Here is a 20,058-nt window from a genome sequence, read left to right on the forward strand (position 1 = left end):
TTGAACAGAGTTTGGCAACTCGTTCCACCACCAGGGAATCACAGAGGAGAAGAGCCTAGCTATCGACCTTGGGCCCTGTTGTGGTGGATGTATCAGGCGACTTTTGTTGGTTGAGCGTAGTGAGGGAGGGAGTGTAGACCCAAATGAGAGAGTTCAGGTAGGAGGAAGCTGTTCTCATTGTAGTTTTGTTAGCAAGTGTCAGAGTTTTGAATTTGGGGTTTGAGTTGGGTTGAATCAAGCAATGTGATTTCTTGTTGTAAAGAGGGACTGGCTAGGATGACAAGGAGCTCAGGCTTACAGAGGTTGAGTTGAAGGTGTTGTTTTTTCATCCATGCCAAGATGTCTGCAAGGCATGATGAGATCTGGGCAGAGACTGTTTGGTCGTCTGGGGGGAATGATAGGAAGAGCTGAGTATCATCAGCATAGCAATGGTATGAGAAACCATGGGCGTGGAATATTGCACCAAGTGAGGTTGTGTACTTCAACAAAGACAAACCTAAAATAAACTTAATCCACATGGACCCCTCAATTTTCTGTAAACCTGTTTACTTTAGGTGCAGTTCATCATTCAGTGACTCCAATAACACAACATAGCGAGTCTGGATATCACTGTAACAAAACCACCTTTCAAGTCACATGCAACATTGAAAAGGCTGAGATAGCAGCTTTAGTGCATAGACATGTAATGAGACTAGCAATCTTGCAGTCTGAAAACATCTTTTAAAACAGTGCCCCGACATCACCGTCTGAATTGTATGAATCTACTACCTTAAGTGTCCAACATGTTTGAGTAGGGACAGTTGCTTTAGCAATTGTTCCAGATGTTGACTTTAATGTGCTTTACTTAACAGCTGTAATATTCACCATACTCTGGTCAGAGGTAGACCGCCATTACCTTCCTGGGTTTTCGTCCAGTTGAAAAAATGTTTGGATTTGTGGACCATTTTACACAGTCTTGTCACATTGGATGTATTTCAGTCCATTAACATGGCTTGTGAAGACTGCCTCCTCTATATTACTAACATCAGAGCTCTTGTGCAAGTCCTCATCCATCCAGCTTTTTTTCAAAGCTTTATCAAATGTCATGTTGGTTTGTATTAAAAAAAAAAACACTTGCCAGGCATGTCACAAAATTAAGCTGGCGTGGTGTCCATTTCAGTTAGGTAGTGTAGAGGGAGAAACTGGGGGCAGGAAAGTTACTGCTGGAGGGTGTGTCGTGATTGACACTGTCACACATGAATGTACGTTATGTTATGTTGCCAGAAATTCAGACATTAAAACCTTATGTGGAAGATTATGGAAGTTTGTTGTAACACACCTTAACTAAGGCATTACAGAAAATAAAACTAAATTCCATTATCTTTGAAAACTTTTCACAATTTCACTGCATTTAATTACTTTTCCAGGGCTGGAAAACTATGGAAAAATATTTAGCAAATAATGAAAAATTATTACTCCAGCTGTAAATATTGGAAAGACATTTGACAAGTTGTGCCTAAACTGGTTATACTTTACATGGATTGTAAAACAGAACAGTCAATCAAGAAAATGCCAAGAGCTTCTGTGGTTTTTGAGACTGCACCTGAACAAAATTTCAAAATTTGATCTCATGAGGACCCTGGAGTGGAAAACAAAGAGTTCCCTCTGCTGCAGAGGAGAAGCTAATCAGACTTATCAGCTTTAGAAGTCAACTACTAACAGCAGCTCAGATTAGAGCCCACATCAATGCTTTCCACAGTTCAAGCAGCAGACACATCTCAACATCAAATGTTCCAAGGAAGATTGTGCAAATCAGACGTCCATTGTCAAATGCCTGTAAAGAAACCCCTGCTGAGGGACGTCAATAAGAAGGAGAGATCTGCTGGGGCCCAAGACACATGGACATGACATAAGAGGAAATCAGAACTTTGGTGTGATAAGTCCTGATGTGAGAGTTCTAGTTCCAGGCAGTGTGTTTTTGTGACATGCAGAGAAGGTGATAGATGGCAACTGCATGTGTGGTTCCTACCATGAAGCTTGGATTAAAGGCAGTGATGGGATGTGGTGGGGTTGCTGTTGACATTCGACATTATTTTTTTAATGGGACAGCGACATAAACCACCCCTTCAGCCTCTGTAACGCCTTTTTGAGCCAGAGGCAGAGTGATGGAGTTCTACATAAGATGATGTCCTCCATAATCACTGACCTAAACCTGACATGCTGACGTGGTTTTGGATGAGTTGGACTACCATGTAAACAAAAAGTTGCCAACAACTGCTAAGTGTATGTACAAACGTATTTGAAATAAAATGAAAAATACTTTATTTATCCCAGAAGGGAAATTCAATTTAATTTCATTTAAGGTCATTGGAAAAACTGTAGGTAACAACCTTATGAAACTGATTGAGAGAGGCAAGTGTACAAATCTGTCATCAAAGTAAAAGGTGGGAACATACAAGAATCAAGAAAATTAAAACATATTCACATATTTGTGCGTTTTTTTACTTTGAATAAATAGGCGTATCCAAACTTATAGACAGTACTGTACATGGTGTGTCTTTGGCTCCCTTCTCATCTAAAAGTTGTTCTGCAACGTACAATAGTTATGATATAAGCAGGCCATTAGCCAGTATGAGGTTTCAAGAATAGGGCAGGTCACACAGGTTCATGTTGACATTGAAGATGATGGAAAACTCTTTAGAAAGTAGCTGGTGGAGGCTAACACCATCATGAGTGTACACCCAGCGTTCACCTGTCCAGTCGTAGCGCTTCGGTCCACTGCAAATATAAGAGAAGAAGGGAAAAAGAGGAGCAATAAAAAAACTGTGGGCCTGGTATAGAAAATTATTCATTGCTCAGTGGACAGGTCAAGATACTCCATGGTAGCTATATCTCAGCAGCCCTGAAATACTGCTGTGTGGGTCTTGACAGTGATTGCGTAAAGAAGACAAATGCTAAATGCAAAAGTTGGAGACAGCCAGGGTCATTTGCCTGCCCTTAATGTCCTCGTCCAGTCGCAGTCTTTTCCTCTCAAACATCGTTATCAACAACATAAAATTCCCCATATAGGCTAACATAGCCAACATTGTTGCTCATTTTTCCACATTTCAGCACCACTATTGGTTCAAAAGCATCACAGAGAGCGCTTCATTAATGGTTTCATGACATATTTTAGTCACTCATTTTGTTCTACAATTTCACATCTATAAGGCTACACAACAAAACATCCATAATATCAAAACTTTACTGCAATGAAAACAGACACTAACAGCCTAAAGATAAATGATATTCACCAATAGCAAATGCAATTGAAGTTTTTTTTTTTCCCCACAAGTCATTTCGTTTCTTCCTAGAACTATTCCCATCTGAGTTTATTAAATACATCAGACAGCAGCAGGATTCTTTTGTCTCCAAAGAGAGAAAGTTGCCTACATTTGCATACGGAACAACAGCAACAAAAACTTAGCTGAACTCTTTACAATTTAGTTTCTAGCTATTTAGGACTTTTTTTTGTTGCTTATGACATAATAGCAGTATTAGATACCATTAGAGTTCATGAGTGTCATTAAAAAGAGAGAGTTGTGCACATTTAGCCAACAGTATTAACTTGATTCACTAGTTTTAATTATAAATTACTCCTGACATGGAGAAAGGATTGATCAGGATCTAATAGCAAGTAACACTGAACTTTTCTTCACCACAGTCAGTGGAATTTTTTGTTATATATTCCCCATCCTGCGGTGTAGTCCAGAATTCTCTGTTTCACTGCTTAAGAAATCAGAAATAAACCAGGCTGTTAGGAATTTGGACACTTGGATCAGCTGGTATTAGTCTGGTACTGCATTATTATGCATTCTACATAAGTGTAAATAGCATGAATAATCAAAATCCCGTGCCTAATACAGAAAAGTGACTTAAGTTTGGATGACTAGAATGCCGTCACTTTACCAGACTGATGAAGCTGCAATGTTCCCTATCCCATGTCTGAAAGAGGCTTCAGGGTAAAACAAAATGTGGGCAAACTCATTTGGTTGATGTGTTTAGGCTATGGTAAAGCTCTAATCTTACCTGGTAGGAGAAGAAAGCCAGATCTGTTTGTTTGGTGTTTGTTTGTTGATGACGTAGGTTCCATGATCTCCGCCAACCTTCACTGTCAAAACACCACTCTGTACACAGACCGAAGACAGAACACACTCATGCATGTTTCCATTTTAGCCACAAACCTAAATCGAATAAAATTAAACTTCAACTACAAATGTCTAATAAAGTACAAACATACAGGATTGCATCAATAATGATTCACACAACGTTTTGATTTCAGCTGCTTTGCTATCTTACTGATTTACTGATGTGTTGTATCCATTTTCAGCATTTCAAGGCAAAACAACAATAATTCATCAATTAGTTGTCAGCTATTAAATTAACCAACAACTACTTTGATAATCGACTGGAGTGCAAATTCTCTGATTGCAGCTCTTCAATGTAAATATTTTCTGCTCTCTTTCCTCCTTTACGACTGTAAATGGTAGTATTACTTGTAGCGCTCATCTAGACCACCAAGGAACAGCTCTCTTCACTCTGTTGTATGTTTTGTTTATGGCCCCATATATCACTGCACTCACGATGAAAAAAGGGGGTCAGCAGCCAAGATTGGAACACTGGCCAATCAGTCAGAGACAGCAGAGACAGCTAATGTCCAGTCAGAACGATTAAAAAAAGAAACACACCCACACAGACACACACAGGAGCTGTATTAATCATGGACCTGTGACAGGGAAACAAAAATGCTACAGGACGAAAGTATGGAGTCACAGGAGTGCTATAAAAACAATAAATCTGTAGAGAAATAGGAGAGTAAATGTAGAAAAACAAAGAGAAAGTACAAGGGAGTGTGCAAACAAGACAATTTCATTGCAGCGTTTAACTGCCCTTTTTTTCAGCTGTGCATATGAAAAAAAAATATCTATCTATCTGGAAAGTGGGAATACAAAGACAAATAAAATCTAAAAAAAAAAATTTAAAAAAACTTTTATAATAATTTTCAATCATTTTAATGTGTTTTTCTGTTTCCATTTTGTATATACACTACCGGTCAAAAGTCTTACAACACCCCAATTCTTCCATTTTTTAATTGAAATTCAAGTAGTTTAAGCACCACTTACCTTTGTACCTTGAAATGGTACAAAGGTAAGTGGTGAAATGCCAGAGGTTAAAGAAAAAAGTGGGGTTACCCAAAACTGAGAAATAATGTACATTTCAGAATTATACAAAAAGGCTTTTTTCAGGGAACAAGAAATGGGTTCAGAACTTAAAGCTGTTCTGCAGCAATGGAAGTTGATCAGGCCTTGAAAGTTGTTGCTACCAATGTCTGCAGGTGTCCCAAAGTGAGCATTATTTGAACAGAACTATACTGCAGAAAGAAATGTGTTACTATAAAAATGGCAAGGAAAAAGCAATTACCAATGGAAGAGAGACAGACCATCATAACACTTAAAAATCTAAGTCTTTCTTGCAGAAAAATTGCAAAGAAAGTCAAGGTGTCAATGAGTACAGTTTGCTTCACCATCAAAAGGCACTCAGAAACTGGGGGAAACTCTGAGAGGGAGAGGTCCGGCAGACCCAAAGCCACAACAGAATCAGAAGACAAGTTTGTGAGAGTCAACAGCCTGTGTGACAGGCGGTTCACAGGACAACAGCTTAACAGTGGTTGTAGTAAGCAAGTCTCAGTTTCAACTGCAAAGAGAAGACTTCAAGCTCACTGCTATAAGCTCTTTATTAACAGCATCTAATAAATAGGGAGTGGCCCCAGGTCTTGTCCACTCCATGGTGGCATCGAAGCCAATCAGATGCTGCTTCAGCAAGTGGACATCCCACTGTGTTACAAAAAATAGTTACTGATTACCCTCAGTTACCCTCCTATTATTACAGATCTGTGCTGTACAAAAGCTGCAGTGGTGAGCTACCAGATTCATCAACACTTGACAATGAAGCTGTCCTGTGATGATAATGAACCAAACTACTCCACTATTCAGCAATATAAAAATTTCACCTTATAAACCACTTGTGAACTCTATCTTTGGTAAAGTCTGACAATGTCCTAAAATATCAGAACCCACCTCTTACCTTTGATGGTTTGATCACCCATCACCCCATTACTAAAAGTGCCACTAGATGCCTACCAGTTAAAACCAACACACTGTACATAAATGACAATAAAACCAACTGCTTGGTATTGTGTAGGCCCCCCTCACGCTGCCAGAACAGCTGTGAGCAGTCAAGGCCTGCATTCCAAAGACCTCTGTGGTGTCTTGTGGTATCAGGCACTGGGACATTGGCAGCAAACTCACTGTAGTCCAAGTGTGTGATTTGTGCCAAATTTGAAGTCATATGTTATTTTTTTAAATGAAAGCATGAAACTCAGTACACTTGTAAACTTTTAGGCCCTGAACATTTTCAGAAACAGAACAATTGCAAAAACACCTCATGGCAACTATTTTACTTTCACCATAAGAAAATTATGTATCTTCCACCACATCTCCTGAACCAAGTATGATAACATAGAAAAGGTAAATTCTGACTATGAGTGGTTGACGTATAAGCTGGAAAAAAGTTTTTTTGTTTTTTTTTAAATTTCGTTATTATCCTTGAAAATTACTTTTTTTTGCATTGTTACAACTCTTAACTTTCCAAATATTCATGTGTTCTTTTTGATTTTGTGTTTTGAAATATGTATTTTTTTTCATCAATTTGCTGCTTGAGTGCCTTAATTTGTCATATGGTGTGACATGAAAGATATTTCATATAAAAAAAGAATGGGGTACTTTTTTTAAATTCTAACTTACTTCATCAAATATTTAAATCATGACCATTTGATATTTACTGTTTTATTGTGAAAATTTGATATATTTCAGTTTATTTTTATAGATCATTGTGCAAAGTAGGACATGGCTCCACAATCTTTATAGATATTTTGGATTCATTATCTTAAACCTTGCAACAACTGTTAGAAATTGCTTGAGACTCTTGCTGACACTATTTTCCTTGTTCTCTATTGATATTTTCGTGAATTACCACGAATAAAGCTTTTTTTTGTCGCAATTGTGAATGTCACACCAAATGACATTCGTGTCACGCCATATGATAAATTGCACCACACTACAATATGTCGTGCAAAACCTTTTGTATTTAACACAAACAGGTTACAAATTCATTTCAAAGATTGAACAATAACATTTGCATAACCTCAGTGGTTAAATTTAAACTTTACTATTGCGCAAACTGCATTAAGAAGATTGACAGAGTTGAATGTCATAGTAACAAGTAACATAGTAACAGTGAAGATTACAACATTAATATTCCAGTCATGACATTTGAGATTTTTATATGACTTAGGATTTTAAACATTTATTTTCAGATTCGCTCTTGTAGTAATAATAGTCAGAATAATACAATGCTCTCCTGTCTGTGTCTGTCGTATGAACTGGTATGATCAATTTACTTTTTCCTCCTTTCCCTGAGGACTTCCTCTCTCCTTACAGGGTCTGCATTCAGTCTTTCCCTGTACCTCCGCGTCCTCTCCTTGCTGGACATACTGTATGTCTCCCTTTTGACAAGAAATGCAGGGAAACTATCTTTTAATATGCACATTATGACAAAATGTAAAATATGGTTTTAAAAAAAGAAAGATCAAAAAACTTGTAAAATATGGCAGCATGGAATTGATTGAGTGAAAATTGTAAAGTGGATTATTTATCATAAAGATATTTTACTTCTATCAAACCTTTATATAAATATTAATGAAAAACAAAGTAAATGTCATATGGTGTGACTAGGAAAACCTGTCACACCATATGACATTGTGATCAGTCAAGCTAATAGCTAGCATGCAATTCGCCACTTGGCAGCATTGATCTTTAATAATTAATAAGTAAAATTTGTGAGAAATATTTTTTTTCATGCAAATAATGTCACACCGCAAGACACAAAACATTGACCACTACTGGTGATATCAGATTCATAGCTTTTCAACTAAAAATCAAAAAAGCACAAGTCACCGTAAGAATCTGCAAGTCATTCCAGAGATGTTACCGTACCTTCCCTGTTTGGTGTGGTCCTCTCTATCATTATGATGTCCAAATTATTGCCCGTTCAAAATGTACATTATAGTGTCACACCATCTGACAACCATTTTGTGGACAAAATGTATTTGGTCATAATTTGTTTTGACATAATGCATCAACATCAAGACGTAATGTGGTTATTGATAACACATTATTACATTATATGTACTATAGAACTATCAAATATTTATAAATTATTTGGAAATATGCTCTTATTTCTGAGGACACACATATGCCGGACAGTCACACCATATGACGTTTTTGATGTTTAGATCAAAATTCCACGCAGAAATCTTATTAAAACCACAACACCTTTGGTATTATTTTACTTTATCTTCCCAGACAAACAATATTTAGGGTCCGAGGACCCCTACTTGCTGCGGCAAGCAGGGGTCCTGGCCCGAAGGGCGTTTCTTTCTTCTTCTTATTAGGGTCCGAGGACCCCTACTTGCAAAGCAAGCAGGGGTGGGCAAGGACCCTATTGTTCCCGCTTCGTTTCTTTCTTTATTCTTATTTTCCTGACGAACGCGTTTGCCTTAATTTGACCCCCTAAACACGCTCAAAAACTCACCAAAATTGGCACGCACGTCCGAATCGGCGAAAAATTTGATAAAATGAAAAAAAAAAAAAGACAAAAATGCTCTCTAGCGCCACCTAGTTACAGAAAAACACACTAAAACAGCCCTAGCGCCCAGTTGGAATGTCGCACAGAGATCAAACCAACATCAAAATGTTTGTCTCAATGAGACCCACAAATCTCGTGCTGACACCCCTGACCTATCTCCAACAGGAAGTCCACAATTTGCCTTTCAAAGTAAAAAAATGAGCGAAAACTTCTTTTGGGAAAAAATTATCTTGTCTGACACCGTAAATTGTACCAACTTGAAAATCGCACAGGAGACAGAGAAGGCCTTGGTGTACAAAAGTTCTGAAGGGATTTGATATGTTGTTTTTACACATATTTGGTGAAAATTGTGGCAGTATGGGAGAGAGAAAGTGAGTGAAAATGTCACTCTCCCACCAAGGGACATGCTGAACGATGACATCATCACAGCACAGTGCAGCTGGTCATGTGACTCACTGACAGTCTCAGGCTGAGACGACAGAGAAAAATGGCTCCTTCAACTTAAAGCAGGTTTAAATTGTGTCAAAATGGAGGTCAGACGGGCATGAGGGTCCAACGCAGACCGAGGACCCGACCAACGCTGCTTGCAGCTTTAATTATATATGTATTCTTAAAAATTATGAATTTTTCTGAGTATGTGACACACGGACGGTCAGAATTGTGTTATTCGTCAATCACCCCTATACAATTCTGACAAATTATTGCAAAATACGGTAATTGTGCTGCTTTGGCTCTTATAGCCAGCTCTCTTTGTCTATATTCACTCTGTGGTCCCAAGCAATGTCTTGCCCACAGTGCTTACATGTATCAAGTAACAGGCAATCACTAAAACCTATTGTTTACAGACTGGGACTGATGAGTGCATTTGCAGAGCAGAGAAGCTCTGGTACATTACCACAGCTGTGTTTTTGATGGTGATGTAGCTACACTGCTGGAGGTTTAATAAACACTGCAGTCTTCCACGAGCATGCTTTGTTTGCCTGTTATACAGGAAATAAAAAAATATTCACTTGTAGGTGTTTTCAAGTGGTGCTGCTGGAACTTATTTTTGCAACAGTACTAGACTGCGGCTATTGCTAAGAGGTTTGCTGTGCCCCTTATCTTGTGGCTAACACTATGTGGAGTACTGTAACGTTTTCCTAAATAAAGATTAACTTCAACCATCTGTTCTAACTGACACTCACAACTCTCTAACAGAGGAACAGCCTGCGAAAAATAAACAAGAAGCACAGCTATCACCACAAATCATGGAATTACCTACTTTCACAGAGGCTGAAGCTACGTGAACTCTCGCGGTTACGTTAGGAAGCAGCCACAGAGTACCCCCTGAAACAGTGTCTAACAATGTTTTAAGACCTGGGCCTGAGTGGGCAATAAAAGTGACAGAACAGAGAAAGATTAAGAAAACAAAGAACAACAGCAGAGACCAAATGTTCTTGACCTCAATCAATCTTACAGTAAACAGGAGAGTGCCCTGCAAAACTCAATATCATCACTCATATTTCTACTGTACATATTGAGTTTTGTTAATCATTAATAATGAAGAACACTAGTTATGACTGATATGTTCCCTGGTATCATATGTTGGTAATATATAATATTAATGTGCAGATATGTATTTATTTAGTAATAGTAATCCTTTTAAATTAAGAAACATTGTTATGAATGACAGGTTTCCTGCTATCAGATGCTGTAAACATACACTTAACAGATATTTAATGTATGCATGTATGAGTTCAGTAACAGTAATCCTTCCCTAATAAACAAACTTGGGTACAAATGACAGAGTCTGTGCTATCACATCCTGTTAATAAATAAGTTTTATAATATATTGGTCCCAAATATCAGTTATTGACCTTTCTCGGTCACCAATAATCAATATTGACATCAGCCTAGAAAAAAAAACACATCAATCAATCGCTAGTCAGAGGTGTCCCAGACTAACAGTGAACAGCAAAAAGATTGACTTACGGAGAAGACAACATCATAGTCTGCTCCAGTGACAGCTTCATCTGTCAAGTCTTCAAAGAAATCAGCCAAAGCATCCAATGTTTCATCTGCCAGCTTCTCATATGCGGCTTCTGACAGCTCACTTTTACAGAGTGACACAATGTTACAAATCAGGTTAACTATTCAACACTCGCTAGTGGTGCTTAGAAAAGAAAATAACTGTGGGTTACCTTATCACAGGGGTGGATTTTTCCAGACTTGATGAAGTCAGATGGATGTTTTTCCTCCAGGACCCACCAATTCTGCTCCCAAACCACTGACACAGAAAAAGTGAGATCAGCTACTAAACAAGGTACAACTAAGCCTCACATAATAATCATCCCAGCTGTTGTCTAAAACCAGTTTGGATTTATTTACTTTCACCGTTTCATTTCCTGTAATGTATACCCCTTGTGAAATATTTAGTGTGGAGCTAATGTGGCCAGGAGAAGGTTCTGTTCAGAGTTTTGGATTTAAATCTGATGGAAAGAGCATCTCCCTTTAACCAAATTGTATTATTTATGAGTGATACAAATTCTCAGCTGAGGGAATGTGTTCTATCTCCAAACCTGTTGAGTTGGGTGTTACTGGTATGACTGAATGAAGCCGTGCAGTACAGTATCACGCACTGGATTTATTGCGCTGCCATGGGAACCAGATGTGTATTAGTTGGTGGTGCAGAAATCACATAAATATGTTTTTATGTTTTTCTCTGATTTGCTGTCAAGTCTGTTTACACTGCTGGTAGAACACAGATCAGAAAATTGATCATTCTACTGGTATTTATTGCAGAGAATATTCAATCAGTAACATTAATTTCACTTTGATTTAGAAAAAAAATTGAAGTGATATCCTAATATATGAAGTTTAAATCAGTAAAATAAATATCTTAACACGTTTACAGTTTTCTACCAGCATTCCTGTATCACATCATCTGCAGTAGCAGCGCTTTGAACAGTCATAATTTGTTCTATTCCTCATTGTTCTCTATTAAAACAACGTGTTTACTGAAGCAGCTGCACATTTTGTGCGGAAGACGAGTCACATGACGCGTCATGTAAGCAGAGTCTGAAGCAGAAAGTATGAGTTAAAAACGAAAGTTGATAACCACCGTTGTGATACCCGTGATTTCTGACTCGGGCTTTCGTTTTTGTCGAGCCGACTAACATGAAAAAAGCATGGCTGAAAACAAACATGAGCAACATGATGACATGAGCACTGGTACAACTGCAACACCGGAATTTCACAGAAGCTGGGTTGTATGCGTTTTTTCGTCTGACAGTAAAATGGTGATGGCTTAAGCGTAAATCAAGTTAGGAGTTTGAAAGTAGAACTTACTGTGTTTGGAGGATGACAGACGGGATGCTGCGTGTGTTCAGCAAAGGGACGAACCCCGCTGAAGTGACAGAGTCTCCTGAGCTGGAAGGTTAGATATGGTTCATGTATGAGTTACCTCAGTGACACATAGATGTGCTAGCATTGCTAACATTAGCGCTACGACATCAGCTCAGCAGTGTATCAGCGGACTGTCACGGACTCGGCCATTTACCTGAGTGGAGACGTTCCTGTTTTTCTGCACTGTCACCGTGCTGAGCTGTCTGTTCGATATGTGACATATCTGTGAATAAATCCTCAATGTTTTACTGCAGAGAAGCATGGTTTGTCAGCAGGATGTTTTAGTTAACTAATGCTAATATCAGAAGGAGGGACACAGTGGGCACACTCTACCGTGATTGGTGGTTCAGGTCACAATCTGTTTGGGGATTGGTTGTTCGCGTCCGGATAGGTTGGGTCAGAAAGTTTTTTTTTCTTCTTCTGTTGATAATTTGCGGCAGACTGGACGCAGCGGAAGTGTATTGCTGCCGTCCACAGGTCATTTGTAGAATGTTATTGACACTGTTACATCGGAAATAATTTGCTGGCATGAGGCTTGTTCCTGTTTTCTGTTACATGATTTCTTGTCTCTTTCTGTCTCTTTCATGGCCAGTTTTGTGAGTCAGTCTCAGACTGGTTATGACCACATTGTCTCTCCTGCCCATTTTTGGTTATGATATTAATTTCAGTGATAGAGTTTGCTTTGCAAAAAAAAAAAAAAAGACAATGTTGACTTTCTGCTTTAGAAACTTAGCAGCAGCAGCAGCCATCTTATGCTGGTACAGGGGCATCTCTGCAGCAGACAGGTGGACACAGGGATGCACTGGACAGCTTCTACAATGACCAGCAGTTTCACCCATGGGGGGAAAGAGAGAAATCACAAGTCCTTTCTTCCCTGCTGCTTTTACAACAAGCACTGCTCAAAGAAGACCACACAAAGAAAAAAAGAACCTGCCGCGAGGATTAAGCGTTGTATAGATAATGGATGGATGTGGGATTGTCATGGTCTATCAGACGACTAAAATGCAGCCATGAGACACAGACAGAATAAGTTGTTTCAATCTACTATATTTACAATAAGGTAGCTGAGGAGAGGCTGAACTGGTTGGGATGTTCCTTGGGTGTAGCAGGGGTGAGAAGAGGCAAGTCAGAGAGCTCATAGCAGTACAATCAAATGTTAGTGAGGGTCAGTGTTTACGCAAGGAGTGCCTGAGCAGAATGAACTGTGAAGCTGAGTCTATGGCAATGAGTGGAAGTCTGAACCAGGCTCACATGGCTGCAAGTGGACCCCTAAAGGCAGGTGAGCCAGCCCAGCAGGCAGTTGTTTCTACTCCTGTAATCAGTGCTCACTTACAGCCACACCCAGGGAGAGGGAGAATATGGCTGCCAACTAGGCTGGAGGGAGGCAGGAACAGTAGTTCCTCAGTCAGTGCCTGACATTAATAAAGGTTTATCTTATTTTATCGTATTGCACTGCATCATGTTGTATCTTATCTTAATGTTGGCTGTATTGAATAATAACCAATAACATAAAAATCCCACATAACATAACACGTCTTCGCCTCTTTGGACATCCTTGGGAACATCTGCAGCAGCTGATTTACTTCTAGGACAGTGACACATCAGAAGTTGTCTTGCAGCTTTTACCCTCCTGGCCTGCAAAGCGAGGGCTTTTGCACCAGGTGGAATATTGCTCAGGTATTTGTCAAGAGATTCTGCTAGGCAGAAGGATTTCCTTGCTCCTCAACCATAATGCAACTCCAATTTCTCTGTCTTACTCAAGAGGGTCTTTGTGACATTCTGTTTCTTTGTTGAATGTCATGGTAAAATATTTTGCCTCATTCTTGTCATGTCTTAGGATGAACGAGTAAGATTTGAGATCCTGACTGCCCTATTTGCTCCTGTGTCCAAAGTGCAACTAAACCTACCAGAAAACAGGCTATTTTAAAATGTGCCGGCCTTCAGATAAAATTGGAGATTTGTCTTTCCCTGGTTTTCTAATCTTGTTTACAACACTTTTCAAATATAATTAGCTGATATAAATTCTGACTATAGAATTCCATGCATGGCTTAATGGAGGCAGATATAACATTTAAACCTGCCTGAAGGCCAAAGTAGCTGCGAATGCTGTTGAGCTCTCCTTTAGATGTATCCATAAAATTGCCTTGAGACTGCATTCAGCTCAGTCTTCTAAACGTTTCACATTCCCAAACACTGTATTAGTTAGTAATTAGTGTATATTGACAATCATGACTAATAAATAATATATGTCTTGCTAACGCACATTTGGGGCGCATACTGGTCTGAGGCTCTGGGACGGTTTCCTGCTTTGACCAAGATACAAATGGCTGCTAATGTTAACTATTTATTTATTAATGTAATAAAGAGTACCCAATAATCAGTGAACCCTGGAAAAGATAGGGCCACATGAAGCTTCTGCATACATGCACTATGCGCCTCACAGCTCAGATAAAAACTCCGTTGAGAGAGTAATGGATCAACTGTTGAATTACATGAACCAAAGTGCTTTAGCTGAAAGGCCAGAATTAACATGACATGATTAATCAAAACAGTGCAATCTGTCGCTGTAAAAGTCTCTTCATGTTTATTACAAAATATATTCAAAATAGTTGCCATCTAAGAATTCATTTTACCCATCATTCCACATCTGCAGTATGTATTTTTTACACTTCAACTGTTTACGCAAATGCAGTTGAAAAAGCTGGATGATTTCTCACTGTGCAATCAAAGTGACACAGTGGTTACGCTTTCTTGACTTGTCTTGATCACACTGCAATGGATTACAGTAGCAAATTCTTTTCAAGTTTGTTTCCACACAAAACACAAGCATAGTTGTAGTAAATGGAAGTAAAACACTGTTCTTCAAAGAAGAGGCCAACTGAGCCACTGGGTTTGTTTCTAAATGGCAATTGTACAGTACAATCTCAATATGGATTAGCTGATGATTTTTTGCATAGTCCCAATACCAGGACTGACACCTGAAGCCAGTCTAAGTCTCTTTTATTTATTGTTTATCCTCACACCACTTTGAAGGATACACTCCCAATTTTGTCCTCATATTTTAATTTCTGCAGACACAGGTTTGTAAGGCTTGCAGTCTTTGTCATTAGGTACCTCTTGGATCTGGATAATCATTTATTCATGTATTTATTTATTAATTCCCAGTCATGGATAATCTTTCTGTCTTCTCGGAGCGGAAACAAGGCTTCACAACTGAGACAAACTGTTTCCTTGTACAGTAGGTTAACAAACCAACATTATGAACAAATGAAGCACTGCAAAGTCAATGGTAAGCAGGAATGCTCTTGAGTTCCCACACCCAGCCACACACATTTAATGATCGTTAACATTCCTCTGTTGTGTACACTTGTTTCTGTGATGGTAGGGTTAATTTTGGCAATAGGACAGTAGGAGTATTTCATTTGAAAACTTCTTTCCAAAACTGTGGCAGCAGTCTAAACTGTACAAAATAAAAGAAGTCAATAACTGACTGCTTCTATCTCATCAAACACAACCAGATGCAGAAAATGAAAATACTCCCACAGGAAACTGATGAGCTTGGTTCCTTTTCATATCCAAAATAGAAATTGGTCAAAACACACTGCCGTGCCCCTTTGAAAGCACTTGGAACATGTCTGAGGTCTTTTTTCATTGATGAATGATTAGTCCTTTTCAGTACATATTTTCCTGGCTTTGCTGTTCTGTCCAGTGACCTGAGTGTACTGAAGGAGGCCAAGCTGTTTTTTAGGAGGCTTTTGTGGTGCATGTTCCTGGACTGTCCTGTAGGTTCACCTTAGATCTGCAAACAGAACAGATTGACATTCCATTATGTTTTGTACACTTGGATATGTTGAAACCCTGTTCTGCAGCACTGATTAACAGGAACTGAGTCTATTCCAGCTGACTTTGGGCAAAGGCAGGGGACACCCTGGACTCGTAACCAGTCTATCACAGGGCTACACTTAGAGACAGACAACCAAGCACACTCACATTCACACCTACAGACAATTTAGAATTACTAATTAACCTCAACATGTTTTTGAACTGTGTGGGAGAACCCGGAGAGAACCCACGCTGCACGGAGAGAACATGCAAACTTCACGCAGAAAGATCCCGGGTGTCCTCACCGAGACGTGAACCGGCAACCTTCTTGCTGCGCAGTAACAGTGCTAACCAAGCTACTTTGCAGCCCCCCTCAATGTAATAGTGCATCTCAAGTGAAAATTGAATAAATAGTCTAAACTTAACACACGTAAAGTGACTTATTTCAAGTATTTCAACAAATTACTACTATACTACTATACAGTGTAAATTCTGTGTAGCTCTCGGTGTAATTCAGTACTTTAAAGTTGTCCAGAAGACTGTCATCACAAGAAGGGAAGACCCCAGAAGGTCATTGCTAAAAAGACTGGCTGTTAGCAGCTGTATTGAAGCACATTCAGTTCAAAGTTGACTGGAGGGGAAAAGCGGTAGGAAAAGGCAGACAAGCAACAGGGATGAGCGCAGCCTTGAGAGGATTGTCAAGAAAAGTTGATTCAAGAACGGTGAACAACTTCACCAGCAGTGGACTGATGCTGGTGTCAGTGCATCAAGAGTCACCAAGTAACAACGTTTTCAGGAAAGAGGATACAACTGTTGCACTCCTGATATCAAGCCACTCCTGAACCAGAGACATCAGAAGCGTCTCACCTGGGATAAGGACAAAAAGAACTGGACTGTTGCTCAGTTGTCCAAAGTCCTCTTTTCAGTTGAAAGTAAGTTTTTGATTTCATCTTAAAATCAAAGTCAGTCCTTTACATCCTTAAACCAAATAAGATAAGACCAAAAAAAACAATCTACCAACCAATTTCAGTATAGAGTTACATTGTTATTTAGACACAGTAGATCTTTGGTTCTCCAATCATTTAAAAAGAGCCCACCCAATCAGAATAATTTGCCTTCTCTCACAATACTTTAATAGTTTAGCTTCATGCAAATATATTCAAATTCCAGGGTGATGCAGTGCTCAAACAGAAACTCTAGTCTGTTTAGGAGACGATCATTATTGTAGCTTCTTTAGCTTTCCTCTGTATGTGTAAGCTACAGTATGCTGCTAGTTATTCTAGCAATAACACTCGCACAGCAGTACAACGCACAAGTAAACACTGACATACAAAAATGTTTTGAACTAATATGTTTGGTGCTACTACATGTTGAGATGGTTACACATATCGGAAAGAACAGTTAATTCTTAAAATAGTGGTAGTATTCCCGGAACTTTCCATATACAGTGTATGTGTTTAAAATCTCTTCGGATGTTGAACGTATAGACTGAACAGTTCACAAACAAAAATGACACACATAAATCTGTCAGTTAAGATTATTTGCTCTTACCTGTTGTGTGCCATGTGACTCTTAACCAGGTGCCCGGCAGCCAGAGCAGCCATCAGAGAGAGCTCTCCAGCCAGAACAGTGGCACACACAACCCTGGCCAGCTGCCGGGCATTCTCCCCTGGACAGTCCTGACTGGCTCCCTGCACACCCAGCATCTACACACACACAGACACAATTAAATAAATAGAAATATTAATTATTTTAGACCTATTTTGATCAACTGGGCCAGCACAAATTTCCTTTTTAAAGTTGATAGCGTGAAACAGGAGTTTACTTTGTCTTACTTACTCAACAAAAATGTTCTTTGATTGAACTAAACCAAAACAGAAGTTCTTGTTACTGGCCAAAGCATACTGCTGTCTATGTAACCAGCATGCTGATTTGACATAGACAGTTTTGACAAAGCATTTGTATCTTAAGCCAACTTTTTGCACAGATGACTGAGATATGGTGAACGACAAGTCATGTTCTGCAATGAACCTGCATACACATATTTTCAAATCGCAAACCTGGTCAGTCATTGATGCCGGTACCTCGGCGGTGGCTGCTGCTCCCAGAATACTTTAAGCCATGCTTGTTAAGCACTTTAGTCCCTTTCATTTTTTTAATGTTAGGTCTGACCTTGCCCTCGGCCTAAGCCAGAGCTATGTGAAGCACTATGTAAGGCACTTTCTAATTTTGCTCTGATAGGTGTTATACAAATAAAGACAATATTTTTTAGGCATCTAGCAGTTACAGAGAAACATCATTCATTACATTTTTTTGTGTGTGTTTTAGTGTGTTGAGTTCACCTGAAGAATGTTAATTCAATATGGACTAAGAAAAGTCTATGGCCTTTTAGTTACAGCACCCATTTACTATGTTCACCAACTATTGTGCCTCCCTACATGGTAGCAGGTTTTCAGTGTGTAGTGTAGATTAACGGCCCAGTAACTTGTTTTCAGTTAGGGTGAGCCATGCCCCTTTTGACTAAATATCATGTAACACATTAGAAAAGGACACTCAGTATAGAAACAAGAATACATTAAGAGTAGTACCAGTGAGCCAAAACAGCAAATTCAATTTTAATTGAAAATCAAATTTTAATCACAGTGCTTCTGACTTATTTTACATTTACCTGCAGTTGCCTGATAGGTGTGTGTATGTGCAAGTGCATGTACCTGGAGACAGGCTTGTTGGGGGGGCAGGTTGGTTCCTCCTCCTACAGTGCCCAGTTCTATAGAGGGCATAGTGCAACTGATGTACAGGTCCTCCCCTGTTGATCCTGATGGTTCCATGAGGGTGATGCAGTTACTGCTGCTCACTGACTGGGCTGGATCCTGAAGCACACACACACATATATGAACACATGAGATGCAAAAATACATTACAATAAACTGATGCATAGTATTTTCTTAGAACTGCTTTACCTGTCCACAGGCTATGTAGATGGCAGCCACCAGGTTGGCTGCATGTGCATTAAATCCACCAATGCTACCTGCCATGGCTGAGCCCACCAGGTTCTTATGGATGTTAAGCTCCACCAGAGCTGCAGTTGTTGTTTTCAAAACCTACAGCACAGGGACAAACAGGGAACATGAGTCACAGAACCTCCACAGGCCACATGAGGAGTCTTGCAAGTCCACTCAGCTGCCAGTCTGCTTTCTGGAGTGGTCCCACTAGTCTGTCTTACTACCAGGCTGCCTAAGATCAAGAGGTCATTGCCTTCCATATAGCTGTTTGCTTGAGCCCATGGATGCTTATTGTTGACTGATTGGTCCTTTTGACTTTTTGTTGGACTTTTGTTGAGTTCTCCCTGCCTTGACTGCAGCTGCTTTTTGTTATAGTTTGCTCCTCTGTCAGTCTTAGTTCACCTCCAGTAAGCATTACTTTTGTTCATTCTACATACTGTATTAGCAGCAATGCAAGCTGGAACCAGAATCTTCACTGACAACCCAATGGAGTCTCATCAAAATTTTTAGGTTTCTAAAACTACAGATATGTTAAGAATCTGTTAATGGACATAACGTCACAGGTTTAGACATTGGAACAATTGGTTAATGCCAGTAAAGACCATGCAAAATTTGAGAAATAAAAACTGTTGACTGCACTCTCAGTCCTTGCTTTTCCTACCTCTCTGACCACCTTAGCAGGGATGATAGCTTCACAGACAGCAGACTTGCCCCTGCCTTCAATCCAGTTAATGGCAGCTGGTTTCTTGTCCGTGCAGTAGTTCCCACTGACAGCTACCACTTGCAGCTCTGGGAAATGCTGCTGCAGTCTGCTCAGAGCCTGCTCTGCACCCTGCAGACAGAGAGTTGTAATCAAACATGAAATGCACTGGCACAACATCTTGGATATTTCTGCAGTTCTCGTATGGCACAACGGTCATTGTTCGCACTGTTCTGTCATCACAAACATATCTATACAGTTGTGAACAAAAGTTTAAATACACTTGTAAACAACATAGATAGATAGATAGATAGATAGATATAAGGGTATAAGGCATGTGATACTAGCTGTTTGTTCTTTCATTTTACTTCTACTGCACACTGTAAAACAACACTGAAGACATCGAAACTATGCAATGACACAGAA

The 20,058-nt window shown here is 39.4% G+C and overlaps 2 protein-coding genes across 2 annotated transcripts in view; both read right to left on the minus strand.

Annotated features, from left to right (window-relative positions):
- Nucleotides 1-2,299: 2,299 nt before the first annotated feature.
- fxn (frataxin) lies at nt 2,300-12,426 on the minus strand. The gene is made up of 6 exons (XM_008285168.1): nt 12,263-12,426; nt 12,052-12,132; nt 10,905-10,990; nt 10,696-10,816; nt 4,048-4,145; nt 2,300-2,757 (listed from the first exon to the last, which is right to left on the minus strand). The coding sequence occupies exons 1-6, from the start codon at nt 12,368-12,370 to the stop codon at nt 2,619-2,621; spliced, it is 633 nt and encodes a 210-aa protein (XP_008283390.1). The 5' UTR covers nt 12,371-12,426; the 3' UTR covers nt 2,300-2,618.
- A 2,243-nt stretch (nt 12,427-14,669) lies between these two features.
- The window catches only part of hmgcra (3-hydroxy-3-methylglutaryl-CoA reductase a), a 17,661-nt gene continuing 12,272 nt past the window's right edge, over nt 14,670-20,058 (minus strand). Inside the window, exons 16-20 of the mRNA XM_008285169.1 lie at nt 19,594-19,764; nt 18,891-19,031; nt 18,642-18,800; nt 17,482-17,636; nt 14,670-15,907 (exon numbers count right to left, since the gene is read on the minus strand). Coding sequence (XP_008283391.1) covers nt 15,853-15,907; nt 17,482-17,636; nt 18,642-18,800; nt 18,891-19,031; nt 19,594-19,764 — 681 coding nt within the window. The 3' untranslated portion in view covers nt 14,670-15,852. The remainder of the gene's footprint in view (nt 15,908-17,481; nt 17,637-18,641; nt 18,801-18,890; nt 19,032-19,593; nt 19,765-20,058) is intronic.

This window comes from Stegastes partitus, unplaced genomic scaffold, assembly GCF_000690725.1.
Source record: "Stegastes partitus isolate 25-593 unplaced genomic scaffold, Stegastes_partitus-1.0.2 Scaffold389, whole genome shotgun sequence".
NCBI classification, from domain to species: Eukaryota; Metazoa; Chordata; class Actinopteri; family Pomacentridae; genus Stegastes; species Stegastes partitus.